This window comes from Plecotus auritus, assembly GCF_963455305.1.
Source record: "Plecotus auritus genome assembly, chromosome: 6".
Lineage (NCBI taxonomy): Eukaryota > Metazoa > Chordata > Mammalia > Chiroptera > Vespertilionidae > Plecotus > Plecotus auritus.
In genome coordinates, this window is record NC_137773.1 from 41,181,194 (window position 1) to 41,196,987 (window position 15,794).

At 37.0% G+C, this 15,794-nt stretch overlaps 1 protein-coding gene across 6 annotated transcripts in view; it reads left to right on the forward strand.

The window, feature by feature from the left end:
* Nucleotides 1-15,794, forward strand: part of BLTP1 (bridge-like lipid transfer protein family member 1) — a 181,890-nt gene that overhangs the window by 142,371 nt on the left and 23,725 nt on the right. For 2 of the 6 annotated variants that reach the window (XM_080671790.1, XM_080671791.1), the window contains exons 64-73: nt 999-1,108; nt 1,784-1,874; nt 2,354-2,416; nt 4,581-4,819; nt 5,376-5,591; nt 7,047-7,224; nt 7,743-7,938; nt 9,589-9,750; nt 10,252-10,391; nt 10,860-11,061. In XM_080671790.1, coding sequence (XP_080527916.1) covers nt 999-1,108; nt 1,784-1,874; nt 2,354-2,416; nt 4,581-4,819; nt 5,376-5,591; nt 7,047-7,224; nt 7,743-7,938; nt 9,589-9,750; nt 10,252-10,391; nt 10,860-11,061 — 1,597 coding nt within the window. Of the gene's footprint in view, nt 1-998; nt 1,109-1,783; nt 1,893-2,353; nt 2,417-4,580; nt 4,820-5,375; nt 5,592-7,046; nt 7,225-7,742; nt 7,939-9,588; nt 9,751-10,251; nt 10,392-10,859; nt 11,062-15,794 lie in introns of all 6 variants that reach the window. The other 4 variants (XM_080671794.1, XM_080671792.1, XM_080671793.1 and 1 more) reach the window with 4 other exon arrangements.

Genomic DNA, 15,794 nt, shown 5'->3' on the forward strand with positions numbered 1-15,794 from the left:
TAACATTTGTTTTTTTAATAAATAGCAGAACCGTCTTTTTTTTTTTTTTTTTTTTTTTTACCAGAATAAGGTTTTGTATGGCACCCCACTACATACAAAGAGATTAAATCAGAGCTGCTGGCTCAGAGGAAGGGGGAAAGGCACAAAGATCCATCATTTATTGGCTTTAACTTTCTTCCCTTGATCAACCCCAGGGTCCCAGGCAACCTAGTTTGAATACTGTTCTAAATTATTGATTTAAATTAAAGATAAAATCCAATTTTAGTTATATTCATCACTGGTTTCTGTGACTAATAAATGGGTAGTGATAATTTATAATGCATAATTCTGTATTTAAAATTTTTGCTGCTATGTACCTAATAATCATACAATACAATTAAATTAATGCTTGCGTAGTATTTATAAGGTAGCTTATACTTGTTAATTGAAAATAAAACTAGGTAGAGAGGATTAGGGAAATGAATGAAACGTGTGTGAACGTCTCCCTTGGCGTTTTTCCCTCACTTCCCAGTGAGTCCTCTTGCACTGCACATCGCTGTATAGGAATCCTTTTCATATTTAGCCCCCATCACTCATTGGGAGAAGAGGGATTTGGAGGCCAGGAGAGTGTTCAAATCACCATTTCGTTTCCTTTGCCATAGTGCAGAATCGTGTCGCAGGAGCCCTTGGGTGGTACTTGAGATGAATGGTGTTCTTTTCCTCTTTCCTTGTAATCCTCATTTCCTTTTTTCTTTCCTTTTTAATTGTTTCCTTCTAACTCTGTTTCTGTACCCCTCACCCCCTCTCCCAATCGTTTTCTTTTTTCTCTCAGGCCAGCTGGGGGTAATATTTCCTAGCTCTCCTAGTGGACATGAGGACTAAAGTAGCTGCCTCATGCTCTGCTTTGATTCATCTACATTGTTAAGTGACATTTAAAGTCACTTGTCTTTGACCTGGGGATACAGCTAACTGGTTTATAGTAGTTTGTAGTCACCCTTTTTTCTGTCCCATTTCATTAGGCTGCTTCCCTGAAGGATAAGTGGGGGTTGGGTTACAAACCAAGTTACAACCGATCGAAGAGCATTTCGGCTTCTGGAAGACCACCCTTTAAGCGAATGGAAAGGGCAAGGTAATATCTATTCCAACCAACAAACCAAGTAGTAACTTCTGACTCCTTTGCCAAGGTCCATTACTTATCTACTGTGTTCTAATTGTGGGAATTACAAAATTATGATAGCAAAACTGGACATAATTAGTCAAATACCAGTAATACTGGATACTGTCAAACTAAGAGGTTTATTTAAGGAATTTCCCTATCACATTTGTGCCACAACTGCGGTGTGATTTCCAGGAATGAAGTACATTGCTTTTTAGACAAGTATACGTGTAAACTTACAGACTACCCAAAGAAGTGAAAATGTGCCCATTAGTAGCTGCTGCTCTGAGTTTGTCATTTTAGAAAATGTTTGAGTTCATACACATTTAGCATCTGAAAGAATGGAAATTTTTACATATTGAAGAAAAATACTGTTTTACTAGTAAATGAGTACTATAAAGTAAAAATTTTAAATCCTTTTCTATATGGTTTAGTTTTAGAAAATCTGTGTCAACAAAACATAGACTTTTTTTGGGGGGGGGGGGATGCTAAAGGTTAAGAAATGCAATACCAAAAGTTGAATCCTTGGGAAAGGTAAATATTTAGAAATAGAACATAATGTTATTAATCAGACTTTGATAAAATCCAATTGTTGTGTGTTTTTTAAACAGAATGTTAATGTTGTATAACTTTCTATTTCACTTACAGTTCTCGAGTAGGAGAGACTGAGGAGCTTCCAGAAATCCGTGTGGATGCAGCATCTCCTGGGCCCAGAGTAACGTTCAATATCCAAGACACAGTAAGAGAGGCATTCCTGGTTAGATACACAGTGCTGATAATTACAAAACTATAGTAGCCAGACAGTTTTAAAATGCTGATTCCTATCTGTGACTGTTGAAGCGACTGTACATTACCAAACAGCAGGGCACTGCCCGGGTGTAGTGTTTTGCATGTAGAATAAAGATCCCAGCTGCTTGCTCTTAGGTAGAAATGTTGAATAGTTTTTCTTTCAATTGCAAATCCATACTAAACTAGGTCTTATACACAAATGTAAATGTGGAATGTTTATACTTTATGGATTTTATTATTTATATATTTAAGTGTATATAGAGAGACAAAGCGGAAACCAGAAATGAAAAAGTCAGCTTCAAAATAATATTCTAATTTTATAGCATATTAAAAATGGTGTTTTTTTGTGTGTGTGTGTGTATTTGTTTACTGTTAAACCATTATTTTTTTATTTTGTGTGAGTTTTTATACATTTCTTATTATTTTAAGTTGAAAAAAACAGTATGGGGAAGCACACCGCAGTCCAGCCCTCCCGGGGAAGGGTATTTTCAGGTACTTCTTAAGAACAACATAAATTCTGCTTTAAATGAATTAACCACCTGAAAATCTGCTTTCAAAATTCCTACCTCTCATTCCATACTAAACTCAGACCTCAAAAATATTTTACATAAAGGTTTAAGATTGTTTAAGTTAATAAGCTCTTGCATAAATATATTTTAGTTTTATACTTTATAGTTTAACATTAATTAATTAATCTTCAAAATTAAAAGGCTAAATCAACTTACTGAATCAATTCAACCAAATTGTAAACCGAAAAATGCAATTTTATTAGTTATTTGCAAATCCCCAAGTGAATCTCCTTTTCCCACATTCAGCTACAAAATGAATATTTTCTTTAAAAAATACACTTAACTATTTCTAACTAAAATCAAATTTATCTCAGAAAAACAAATTAGTCAATGAAAGTTACTTCTTTTGAGTCATTGGTATAAAAAATGTATACAAACAATCTAGAAAATTATTCTTATGCTCAAAACAGTATGGAAAATGTATGACGTAGGCATAATTTATAAGTCTAATTAACATTTTTATGAGCCAGATATTTTACCTAAATGTCATAAAAGTAAAATTGAATTTAAAAAATGTGCCTACATACCAGTTATATGAACCTTTGTTTAGAAATTTCCATCAAATTACTTTAAAAAACTGGCACTTAGCCCACATATATTTTGTTTCCCTTTCCTGACCTTTTATACTAGAGTCTCAATATATATCCCATAGTTCCACTGAATTTAGTTAAACTGAATTTTGTTTTAGAACCACTGGATTGTAATACAGTGAGCTTGGTAAACATGTCCTTTTTCTAAAAATGATCTTGGAAATAAATCATTTACAGTGAATTGAATGGAATCTACTGATTAAGTTGATATTTTTTCCTGCCCAACATTTTAAAAATGGATATAATTGACATATCACATATTAGCTGTAGGTGTACAGTCTAATGATTTAATATATGTATATATTGGGAAATGATTGAGTCTTAAATACATTAATATTTGAATTGATTCAAGTCCTATTTTTAAATAGCAGTGTATGCTGTTTATAAAAAACTGGAGGCCTGATGCACGCAATTCGTGCAAGGGGCTTGGCCCTTGCAGCCTTGGCGGCTTGCCTCGGCCCTCGCAGCCCCGGCTTTGTCCGGAAGTACGTCTGAAAGGTCGTTAGGCTGTCCGGTCTAATTGGCATACTACGCTTTTATTATTATAGATAGTATATACAATTACAAATTACAAAATAGATCATTAGACATGGTTAAGTAGAAAATAAATATAAAACAAAGGGATATTTATCCATAAAAATTTTTAACTATAGTTTTAAAAATTTTAAAGTATTTTCTGATAAAATCTGAATTTACATATTTATTCAATAACATGTATATAGTAAAAAGTGAACAAAAGCTGAATTCTGCAAATGTTTAGAATTGTGAAATAGGTCATTTGAATTTCACTAGGTATCTAATATAGTAGTAGCAATAAATTGCTCATTTTGCACATTACACTTGATAGAGGCTTATCAATTCTCAAAGGATAGTCAAGCAACTCTCCAAATTGGGAATCGAAGTAGGTCATAGGAGGTTTTGCTGTTTCTTTGACCTACTTAAATGCAATGGCCACAGAGTGCAGTCTTCAGTTAGTGACAGGGTATCTAGTCACCCTAATATATAATAGCAATCTTAAGTTTAACTGATTAATGTGTTTATTTCTGAAGCTATTTGTTTTTATCAACCATTTGGGCCTCATTTGTACAGGACGTACCCAGCAAAATTCCCTTCAAGGGATTTAACTACATGAGGACGCATCTCTGCCATCTCTACTGCCCTCTTGCCCTCTGATTATGGCTGATCATTGCTTCCTTGTCTCCACAGCATGTTTAACTTTCGCTTCGTACTAATTAATACGATGATATACATTTATCTGAGTGAAGTCTCACTCTGGTGTTTAATATGTCAGTGGTGTGACTTTCTGTGGTTTGATCTTCCGCTTCCTTCCTTGCTGCACCATTTCATAAGATCATAAATCTGACCTTTCTTTCCATTCAGAGTGAGGAAATTTGACTCTGGACTATTTTTAAATACTAAACATATGTCTTTTTCTTTTTTAATTGAGAAGAGATTTGTAATGTGAACCTGATTCATGTTAACTCTTTTTACGATCAGTTTCCAGAGGAGACAGAACTGGACCTTTTATCAGTCGCCATCGATGGTCCCTCCCATTACTCATCCGCCAGCGAAGGGTCTCATTCCGTGTTCAGTTCACCCAAAATTCCAGGTGTTACTTTCCAATCTGAAGACAGCCGGCGGGATGACAGTTTGTCTTCCACGAGCGAAGAGTCCGAGAAGGATGAAAAGGACGAAGAGCATGAGAGGGAAAGGTTTTATATTTATAGGAAACCCTCGTGAGTAGCCTTTTTGTGTTAAGATCCTTGGGTAGCATTTCTGAATTTAGGACCGAGCTTAAAGCATTATATATAACTGTTTACTTTCACAGAAAAACATATTAATGTGCCTAATGGAGTCAGACTAAGAGACATGGCCATGGTTTACTAATGTAGTTTAGCTCTATATGGCATTTTTTTCTTTTCCTATACTTCTGCTTTCTGATAAAATCAGAGAAGATTTGCAAAATTTCCATCTCCTCCCAAATGTAGAGTGTGATGCACTCACTCATATTCTGCCTCCTCCACACCAGTGATCATGCCTGTGCCCTCGGAACCGAGCACACGACCAGGCATATAGTAATAGCTCTCAGAACATAATTGTTGTATAAAATGTGACTCTGATGCACTTAAGAAAAACTTCAGTTAGTATGAGCTAGTTGAGTATTTTGTGTGAATTTATAAACTACCAGTATAATTTATATGCAGACCGTTGTTCACATTGCATTTGAAGAGTAATTTGTTAAAAACTCTTCCCCCTTCACTGCAGTGTGATGACCAGTTGTTCTTTCTGCAGACATATGTCTCGTAAAAAAGCTACAGGCTTTGCTGCTGTTCACCAACTGTTCACAGAGCGCTGGCCCACAGCTCCTGTCAACCGGAGCCTCAATGGCACAGCTACTGAGAGAAATATCGACTTTGAACTTGACATACGGGTTGAAATTGATAGTGGAAAATGTGTGCTTCACCCAACCACCCTCCTACAAGAACATGATGATATAAGCTTGAGGAGGTAAGAAACTGGTCAGATGAGGGTACATGTAATTTCATTTGTTAGAAATATTATTTATCCCATATAATAAAAGCCCAGCAACCAAACGACCAGTTGACCAGTTGCTATGACATGCACTGACCACCAGGGGGCAGCCACTCAATGCAGGAGCTGCCCACTGGTGGTCAGTGCGCTCCCACAGTGGAAGCATTGCTCGGCTGACCAGGATGAGCGGCTGCAGGAGGAGCCGCTCAGAGGGCAGGTCCACAGCTGCTTGGCTGACCAGAGTGAGCGGAGCTCCTACAGTGGGATGATCCCCGCAGGCCACGCCTCCCACCTGTGCATGAATCCCATGCACCAAGCCTCTAGTATAGTATAAACAAACTCCCCACCCCCACATCCCAAAATGCAGATTGAAAGAGATTTAATCATACTTAAAATGTGTGAGTGGTTATTTGTATAGTATACTATTTCTTTAGTCAAGTGTATAATATTTGGCAGCTAGATGTGGATGTCTGATTTAGTCTCTAGAAAATTCTTTAGTTAAAATAGTTATATCTTTGAAATTCTCCTTTAAACAGGTTTGAATTTCTTGGTTGGTTTCTGTCCTTGTATTGGGCATGCTTGTACTTTAGAGAGCAGTACAGTACTCAGGAATGTTTAATTATTGAGAGTTTTGATGAAGTCATAAAGATGTAAGAAAGACTGAATTAGTTGCATGAAGGGCCTCTGTGTGCTGGGATGGTGTCCAGGGTATAACTGCAGCTTTATCATTAGTGTCCGTCGATGAGTAAATGGTGCTGTAAATAAGCTTGATGTTAGATTATTTTTTCTTCGAATTTTTGTTTTGCTTTTATTCCTAATCTAACAGAGAATTATAAGAAGATAATAATGATTGTATGGGTGGGTGGGTGGGTGGGAAGGTAGATAGCACTAGAGGGTGGATGCTGACAGTCCTTGAAGCTGGGAGAAGGATGGTGGATTCATTACATCATCTGTTTACTTTTCTTATGTTTGAATGTTCCATAATAAGAGGTCTTTAAATGGTCTGTTTGTCTAAGGAGGCTTTTATAAAATTACAAGATACAAAGTTAAGTTCTTACAAAGGTAGCAGTGATGATAAAAGGTAACTGTTTATTTATTTTGGGTTGAACCACAATAACTTGCTGGTATTCCACTGGTTTTACCTCTGTAAAGGACAATTTCATTTGGTTCAACCTACTGTGTTCATGTGACAGTCACAACCTTAGGTGAGAGTAAAGGTAATGGTGCTGTGTATTAGGGATCATAGAGCAGAAACATCACTGTGCAAGGCATTAGCTACGGTAGCTGGAGACACTGAGCAGCTTTACTTTCTCAGCTTCATTAATGAGGGATGATATTCCATTTATTGTATAAATAACTGTTTGATTTTAAACAAAAGGAAAGGAGAGAAATGTAATTTTTTTAAAAAAGATAAACATTTTTTGTTTATAGAAGTTATGATAGAAGTTCCAGGAGTTTAGATCAAGATTCTCCTTCAAAAAAGAAGTTTCAAACTAATTATGCTTCTACCACCCATTTAATGACTGGCAAGAAAGTCCCATCATCGCTGCAGACAAAGCCGAGTGACTTGGAAACCACAGTCTTTTACATCCCTGGAGTCGATGTAAAGGTACAAACCTCATGTCTGGGATGTGGGATGAGGTTATTAGTACCTGTGTTTATTTTCTATCAGTTATGCACTTCCTTCACCAGTTATATGAAGCTGAGCTTTTCCAAGGTTTTTCTCTAGCCTATGAACATCTGAAGTGGAGGCTGTCACTTCCTTTAGACAGATTTTCCCACAAAAGTTGGGCAGAAAGAAGTTAATTTTATTTTCCATACATTGATATTCATAACATGTTTGCTAAGCCTTGCCTAGTGCATCTTTATTAAACATCTATTTTTTAGATTCTAGAATCACAGAATCCTAGAATGTTAAGCTAGAAATAAAATATTATCTGGGGTGGCCTTTTTAGTTTTAAAAATGGAAGAAAGCTAAAAACATGTCAGGGTCACAGAGCTAACTTGTAAACACGGGACCTGGGTCTTCTGACTCCTGAGCCCATGTTCATTCTACACATTTTCCTGCATTTCTTGGTTTTTCTCATCTGCATAATTTTAACTTTGAAAGGTGTTTTTTTTTTACAGTTGCATTACAACTCCAAGACGCTAAAGACTGAATCACCTAATGCCTCCAGAGGGTCTTCCCTGCCAAGAACACTCTCTAAAGAGTCCAAGCTGTCTGGTATGAAAGATAGTGCCGCCTTTTCTCCTCCTTTACCTTGCACTATCCAGAACAAGACTAACACCTTACTTCCTCCCCAGCCCCCACCTATTCCCTCAGGTATTGAAGGAAAATGAACTTGACTTTTACTTTTTTTCATAGCTTAATGTTTAGTTGTCACCTACTTGCTCTATTGAGACTTTCAAATTCACATGTTTAAGAAAAGAGGAAATAGAATTAATAATGATTGTACAAAATTCATAGATGGAATTGTAAGCCAACTACTTTGGGCTGTTTTTCAAATTGTTATTACCTTAAAATATCCATTGGTAAAATAAACTTAATATACCAAATACTTGATTTTTTTAGATCTATGCATATTTAGAAAAAGTTGTATGTAGGTCCAGTTTGGGAGCTGATGATCTAGATGGAAATATCAGACTTACACAAGATTGAGTATACTGGGCTTGACCACATTATTATCTATTATTGGGTAACACATTACCCAAACTTGGTGGCTTCTAGTCTCAAACATGGTTTCTGTGGATCACAGATTCAGTTTGGCCTGGTGGATCTTTACAAAGTTGCTTTCAAGATGTTGGCAAGGGCTATGTCATCTGAATGCTTGGCTGGGTCTTGGGGATCTGCTTCCGTAATGTCCCACTGCACATGGTAGGCACACTGCGCCTTGGTCCTCCCCCATGGGTCTCCCCGCTGGGCTCCTGGTGTGTTCTCCTGGCAGGGCAGCTGGCGTCCTTCGAAAGCAGCGATCCCAAAGGGAACATGGCTGAAGCAGCTCCATCTCTTATGGCTTAGCCTCAGAAGCATGTATCCTTCCTTCCACAATGTCTATTGATCCTGCAGCTCAGCTCTGCTCAGTGAGGGAGGGAACCACACAGGGGTGTGAGTGCCAGGGGGCCAGGGCCGTTGGAAGCTATTCTGGAATCTGAGTATCACACCACGTGAATACCACCTTTCCTGAATAGAATTTCCAAAATGGGGAATGTCAGGCTGGATAGTAATTATTTGAAACAGTTTCATTTGGAAGATGGAACTTGATATATAAATCTTTTAACAGTAGCTAGTAATCATGATAATAATGCAGTCGTTATCTACCATTTTCAGTTGACAAGGCACACCTATGTTCACTATGTGCAGGAGAGAGATGATTATTCCCATTTGATAAATAAGGAAAGTTAAGGCTTACAGAAGTTGAATTTCTTTCCTAGGTTTACAAAACTATATATGTTGGAGTTGGAAACCTAAGCCAGAGTTAGCGAAGTCTGAGATAGCTGTTACACTCATTCTACTGATGTGGAAATATTTAATTAGGTAGAAGGAAGGAGATGGCAGCCCATGTAGGGAAGCATTGTAAATACATGCAAGCTGAGGACAGCAAGAACATAGGGAAGCCTGAAAATAATGACTTTTTCTTCACTTGCCACAAAATATTGTCCGTCAGAGTTCTCTGTATCTTCTTTAGTGGACAAAATAATGCTAATGAGAAATTCAGCAAAGTATAAACTTGAAAAGCTGAACCAAAATTTGTAAGCTAGAGCAAGTAGGAATAACTTGTGTTACCTATATCACTAGTCATCTTTGTATTCCAACATTAATATATCATTTCTATCAACCTGCTCTCTTTATTACATTCTTGTACAGTTTTATGTATAAGGTGCTTCACCTGATTAAACAGTCATATAATTCTAATGTCTCACAAAATTATCATATTGTTTTATTAAATTCACCTCACATTTGTCAATATTCTAGCCAAAGGAAAAGGAAGTGGAGGAATCAAAACAGCCAAGTTATATGCCTGGGTAGCACTTCAGTCACTGCCAGAGGAAATGGTGATCAGTCCCTGCCTGTTAGACTTTCTAGAAAAAGCTCTGGAAACTATCCCAATCACACCAATTGAGAGGAATTACACAAGTGAGTATCCTCCTTAGGGATTTACTTTTCCATCATATACACTTTGGTGTCCTAGTTCTTAGAAGGATTTCATAATGGCATTATATATTATTATGTAATATATTCAGTGATAATATAAAAGAATTATAGAATTGAGAAAGAACCTGAGAGATCCTCTAGTTCTTATTTACAAGTAAAGAAACTAAGTCCTGGTGAGGTTGTAGGATTTTCCAACTACCATAGCCAGTTCATGACAATATTATATCCTTGTGCCCTAAGGTGTCTCTTAGCCTGGAAAATCCTTGGGGCAAAGGTGTAATTGCTATTTCTTTGGGGCATTTGGTGTAGCAGCAGGGGTGGGGGTGGGGTTTCAGGGTTTAGGGGGATGAGCGAGGGGTTTGATTGGGGAAAGAAGTGTGGTATGATGGGCCCCAGAAGCAAACGTTGCTGTGTGTTCATAACCCTGAGCTTAGTACTGTCCCTTGTCCTAATGATGAAACTTAAAACTTACTGTTTTAACAGCTGTCAGCTCCCAAGATGAAGACATGGGGCATTTTGAGATTCCAGACCCTATGGAAGAGTCAACAACATCTTTAGTGTCATCCTCCACATCTGCTTACTCTTCCTTCCCGGTGGACGTCGTGGTCTACGTCCGCGTGCAGGTGGGATGCTTCACTTATTCCTGTTGCAGAGAAAAATGCATTTATTACATTTATTTCCCTTTCCCAACATTATTTCCCTTTCAAGTTTAATGGGGTGAGGGCTTGAGAGCTTATGAAACTTTTATTTATGTAAGTCTTTTTAAATTTTAGTATAAAGGAAATTACTTCCTGTCCTTGATTATGAACAAGTATAATGTGAATATAAACATCTTTAATGGTCTGAATTATCAAATATCTAAATATTTATCACTCAGATATAGCTCCTCAAATACTTAGATTTTAAAAAAATGATATCATTTTGTTAATGTCTCATGTCTGCTTACAAAAGCTAGTACATTAAACACAAAATCCTTTTCTGTGTCATTAAATTTGGTATATGTGGATCAAAATGGAAATGTAATTTTTAGAATCCAATGTGAAATTGTTTCACCTAGAACCTTTTTTTATTTTTGGCTTTCTGCACTTTAGCCCTCACAGATCAAGTTCAGCTGTTTACCAGTATCAAGAGTAGAATGCATGCTGAAGTTGCCATCCCTGGACCTGGTGTTCTCTTCAAACCGGGGAGAACTGGAGACTTTAGGGACCACGTGTCCTGCCGAGACTTTGTCCCCTGGAGGTAATGCCACTCAGAGTGGAGCAAAGGCCTCTGCAGGCAAGACGGGAACCCCAGGTAAGGAAACCTTTTATCCACCAGTGTAGAGCCAAGTACTATTTTTTTTTTAAATTTATCTTTATTGTTGAAGATAAATGTCCCCTTTGTTTGTCTGTTTTTTTTCTCATTGACCCCTTACACCCCGCACCCATCCCTCCCAGGCCTTCACCACTCCACTGTCTATGTCCATGGACTATGCATATGCATATTAGTTCCCCGGTTAATCACTCCTCACCCACCTCCCACTCCTGCCTTCCCTCTGAAATTCATCTATCTGTTCCATGCTTCTGTGTTTCTGGATCTATTTTGTTCATCAGTTTATTTTGTCCATTAGATTCCACATATGAGTGAGAACATTTGATACTTACCTTTCTCTGACTGGCTTATTTCACTTAGCATAATGTTCTCCAGGTCCATCCATGCTGTTACAAATAGTAAGAGTTCTTTCTTTTTTACAGCTGTGTTAGTAAGTATTCCATTATGTAAAGGTACCACAGCTTTTTTTATCCACTCATCTGCTGATGGGCACTTGGGCTGTTTCCAAATTTTAGCTATTGTAAATTGCAACTCTATGAACATAGGGGTGCATATATTTTTTCTGATTGGTGTTTCTGGTTTCTTAGTATGTATTCCTAGATGTGGGATCCCTGGGTCAAATGAAAGTTCCATTTTTAATTTTTTGAGGAAATTTCATACTGTTTTCCACAGTGGCTGCACCAGTTTTCATTTCCACCAGCAGTGTACTATAGTTCCCTTTTCTCCACATCCTTGCCAACACTGGTTGCTTGTTCATGGTAGCCATTCTGACAGGTGTGAGATGATACCTCAATGTGTTTTAATTTGCATCTCTCTGATGATCAGTGACTTTGAGCATTTTTTCATGTATTTTGGCCTTCTGTATGTCCACTTTGGAGAAGTGTCTATTTAGGTCCTTTGCTCGTTTTTAAATTGGATTGTTTGTTTTCCTTTTGTTAAGTTGTATGAGTTCCTTATATAATTTGAAAGTTAACCCCTTATGGGATGTATCATTGGGAAATATGTTCTCCCATGCAGTGGGCTCTCTTTTCATTTTGTTGATCATTTCTTTTGCTGTGCCAAAGCTTTTTATTTTGACGTAGTCTGTTTGTTTATTTTCTCCTTAGTTTCCTTTGCCCAGGGAGATGTACCCGTAAACATATAGCTAAAAGAGGTGTCTGAAATTTGCTGCCTATGTTTTGTTTCTTCTAAGATTTCTATGGTTTCAGGCTTTCATTTAAGTCTTTTATCCATTTTGAGTTTATTCTTATGTATGGTGCACGTTGGTGGTCTAGTTGCATTTTTTTTTTTTTTTTTTGCATGTACCTGTCCAGTTTTCCCAACACTATTTATTGAAGAGACTGTCTTGACTCCATTGTATGCTCTTGCCTCCTTTGTCAAATATTGAGTGTCATGGCTTGGGTCAATTTTTGGGTTCTCTCTTCTGTTCCATTGATCTATATGCCTATTCTTAAGCCAGTACCAGGCTATTTTGAGTACAGTGGCTTTGATATCTGGTATTGTGATACCTCCAATTTTATTCTTCTTTCTAAAGATTGCTATGGCTATTCAGGGTCTTTTTTGGTTCCATATAAATTTTTGGAGTGTTTGTTCTAGATCTGTGAAATATGCTATTGGTATTTTAATAGGGATTGCACTGAATTTATAGATTGCTTTGGGTAGTATGGACATTTTAATGATGTTGATTCTATCAATTCAAGAATATAGAAGGAATATTCTTTTACTTGTTTGTATCTTCCTGTATCTCTCTTTTATTTTTTTTAGTGTCTGTAGGTTTCTGAGTACAGGTCTTTCACCTCCTTGGTTAAGCTTGTTCCTAAGTACCTTAAATTTTCTTGTTGCAGTGGTAAATGGGATTGTTTTCTTCATTTCTCTTTCTGAGAGCTAACTATTGGTGTATAAAAATGCCAGTGATTTCTGAGTGTTAATTTTGTATCCTGCTACATTGCTGAACTCATTTATTAAATCTAGCATTTTTTTTATGGAGTCTTTAGGGTTTTCTGCAAATAATGACAGTTTTATTTCCTCCTTTCCAATTTGGATGCCTTTTATTTTTTCTTTTTGTCTGATTGCTGTGGCTAGGACTTTCAGTACCATGTTGAATAAGAGTGGTGAAAGTGGACATCCCTGTCTTATTCCTGTTCTTAGAGGAAATGATTTTAGTTTTTGCCCATTGAGTATGATTTTGGTTGTAGGTGTAGGTTTGTCATATATGGCCTTTATTATGTTGAGGTATGATCCCTCTATTCCCACTTTGCTGAGAGTTTTTATCAAAAAAGGGTGTTGGATTTTGTTGAATACTTTTTCTGCATCAATATGGTAATGATTTTTGTCTTCCAAACTGTTTATGTAATGTATCACATTTATTGATTTGCAAATATTGTACTAGCCTAGCATCCCGGAAATACATCCCACTTGGTCATTGTGTATGATCTTTTTAATGTTCTGCTGCATCTGATTTGCTAATGTTTTCTTGAGGATTTTAGCATCTGTGTTCATCAGGGAGTCTATCTGGTTTTGGAATTAGGGTAATGCTGGCCTCATAAAAAGAGTTTGGAAGTATTTGAATTTTTTTGAAATAGTTTGAGGAGGATCAGTGTTAATTCTTCTTTGAATGTTTGGTAAAATTCCCTCGTGAAGCCATCCGGACCAGGGCTTTTCTTTGCTGGGAATTTTTTTTTTATTACTGCTTCAATTTCATCAGTAGTTATCAGCCTATTCAGGTTTTCTTTTTTTTTTTTTCTTTTTTTTTTATTAAGGTATTATATGTGTACATATCTTACCATTGCTCCCCCACCCCGCTCCCATACATGCCTCACCCCCCAATGTTTTGCATCCGTTGGTTACTCTTATATACATGCATATAAGTCCTTCAGTTGATCTCTTATTTCCCCCACCTCTCCCTAACCTTACTGCTGTAATTTGACAGTCTGTTTGATGCTTTACTGCCTCTGTATCTATCTTTTTGTTCATCAGTTTATAATGTTTTTCATTATCCCCAAATGAGTGAGATCATGTGGTATTTTTCTTTCATTGACTGGCTTATTTCACTTAGCATAATGTTCTCTAATTCCATCCAGGTGCCTACAAATGGTAGTAATTCCTTCTTTTTTATGGCAGCATAGTATTCCATTGTGTAGATGTACCATAGTTTTCTGATCCAGTCATCTGCTGACGGGCACTTAGGCTGTTTCCAAATCTTAGCTATGGTAAATTGTGCTGCTATGAACATAGGTGTGCATATATCCTTTCTGATTGGTGTTTCTAGTTTCTTAGGATATATTCCCAGGAGTGGGATTACTGGGTCAAATGGGAGTTCCATTTTCAGTTTTTTGAGGAAACTCCATACTGTTCTCCACAGTGGCTGCACCAGTCTGCATTCCCACCAGCAGTGCACGAGGGTTCCTTTTTCTCCGCATCCTCGCCAACACTTGTCGTTTGTTGATTTGTTGATGATAGCCATTCTGACAGGTGTGAGATGGTATCGCATTGTCGTTTTGATTTGCATCTCTCGGATAATTAGTGACTTTGAGCATGTTTTCATGTGTCTCTTGGCCCTCCTTCTGTCTTCTTTCGAAAAGATTCTATTTAGGTCTGTTGCCCATTTTTTTATTGGATCATTTATCTTCCTTTTATTAAGTTGTATAAGCTGCCTGTAGATGTTGGAGATTAAACCTTTATCAGTGATAACATTTGCAAATATGTTCTCCCATACAGTGGGGTTTCTTGTTGTTTTGTTGATGGTTTCTTTTGCTGTGAAAAAGCTTTTTATTTTGATGTAGTCCCATTTGTTTATTTTCTCTTTGGCTTCCATTGCCCTAGGGGCAGTATCAGTGAAAAAGTTCTTTTGGCATATGTCTGAGATTTTGCTGCCTGTGGATTCCTCCAGTATTTTTATGGTTTCCCGTCTTATATTTAAGTCCTGTACCCATTTTGAGTTTATTTTTGTGTATGGTGTAAGTTGGTGATCTAGTTTCGTTTTTTTGCATGTATCTGTCCAATTTTCTCAACACCATTTATTAAAGAGACTGTCTTGACTCCATTGTATGCTCATGCCTCCTTTGTCAAATATTAAATGCGCATATTGGTTTGGGTCGATATCTGGATTCTCTATTCTGTTCCATTGATCTATATGTCTGTTCTTGTGCCAGTACCAGGCTGTTTTGAGGACAGTGGCTTTGTAATACAGCTTGAAATCTGGTATTGAGATCCCTCCTACTTTATTCTTCTTTCTCAGGATTGCTGTGGCTATTTGGGGTCTTTTTTTATTCCAGATGAATTTTTGGAGAGTTCTTTCTAGGTCTGTGAAATACGCCGTTGGTATTTTAATGGGGAGTGCATTGAATCTATAGATTGCTTTGGGTAGTATGGACATTTTAATGATGTTGATTCTACCAATCCATGAACATGGTATGTTCTTCCATCTGTTTACATCTTCCTCTATCTCTTTTTTCAGTGTCCTGTAGTTTTCCGCATATAGGTCTTTTACCTCCTTGGTTAGGTTTATTCCTAAGTATCTTAATTTTTTTGGTGCGATGGAAAATGGGATTGCTTTTTTAGTCTCTCTTTCTGTAAGTTCACTGTTGGTGTATAGAAATGCCATAGATTTCTTGGTGTTAATTTTGTATCCTGCTACATTGCCGAATTCATTTATTAATTCTGTTAGTTTTTTGATGGAGTCTTTCGGGTTTTTTATGTACAATATCATGTCATCT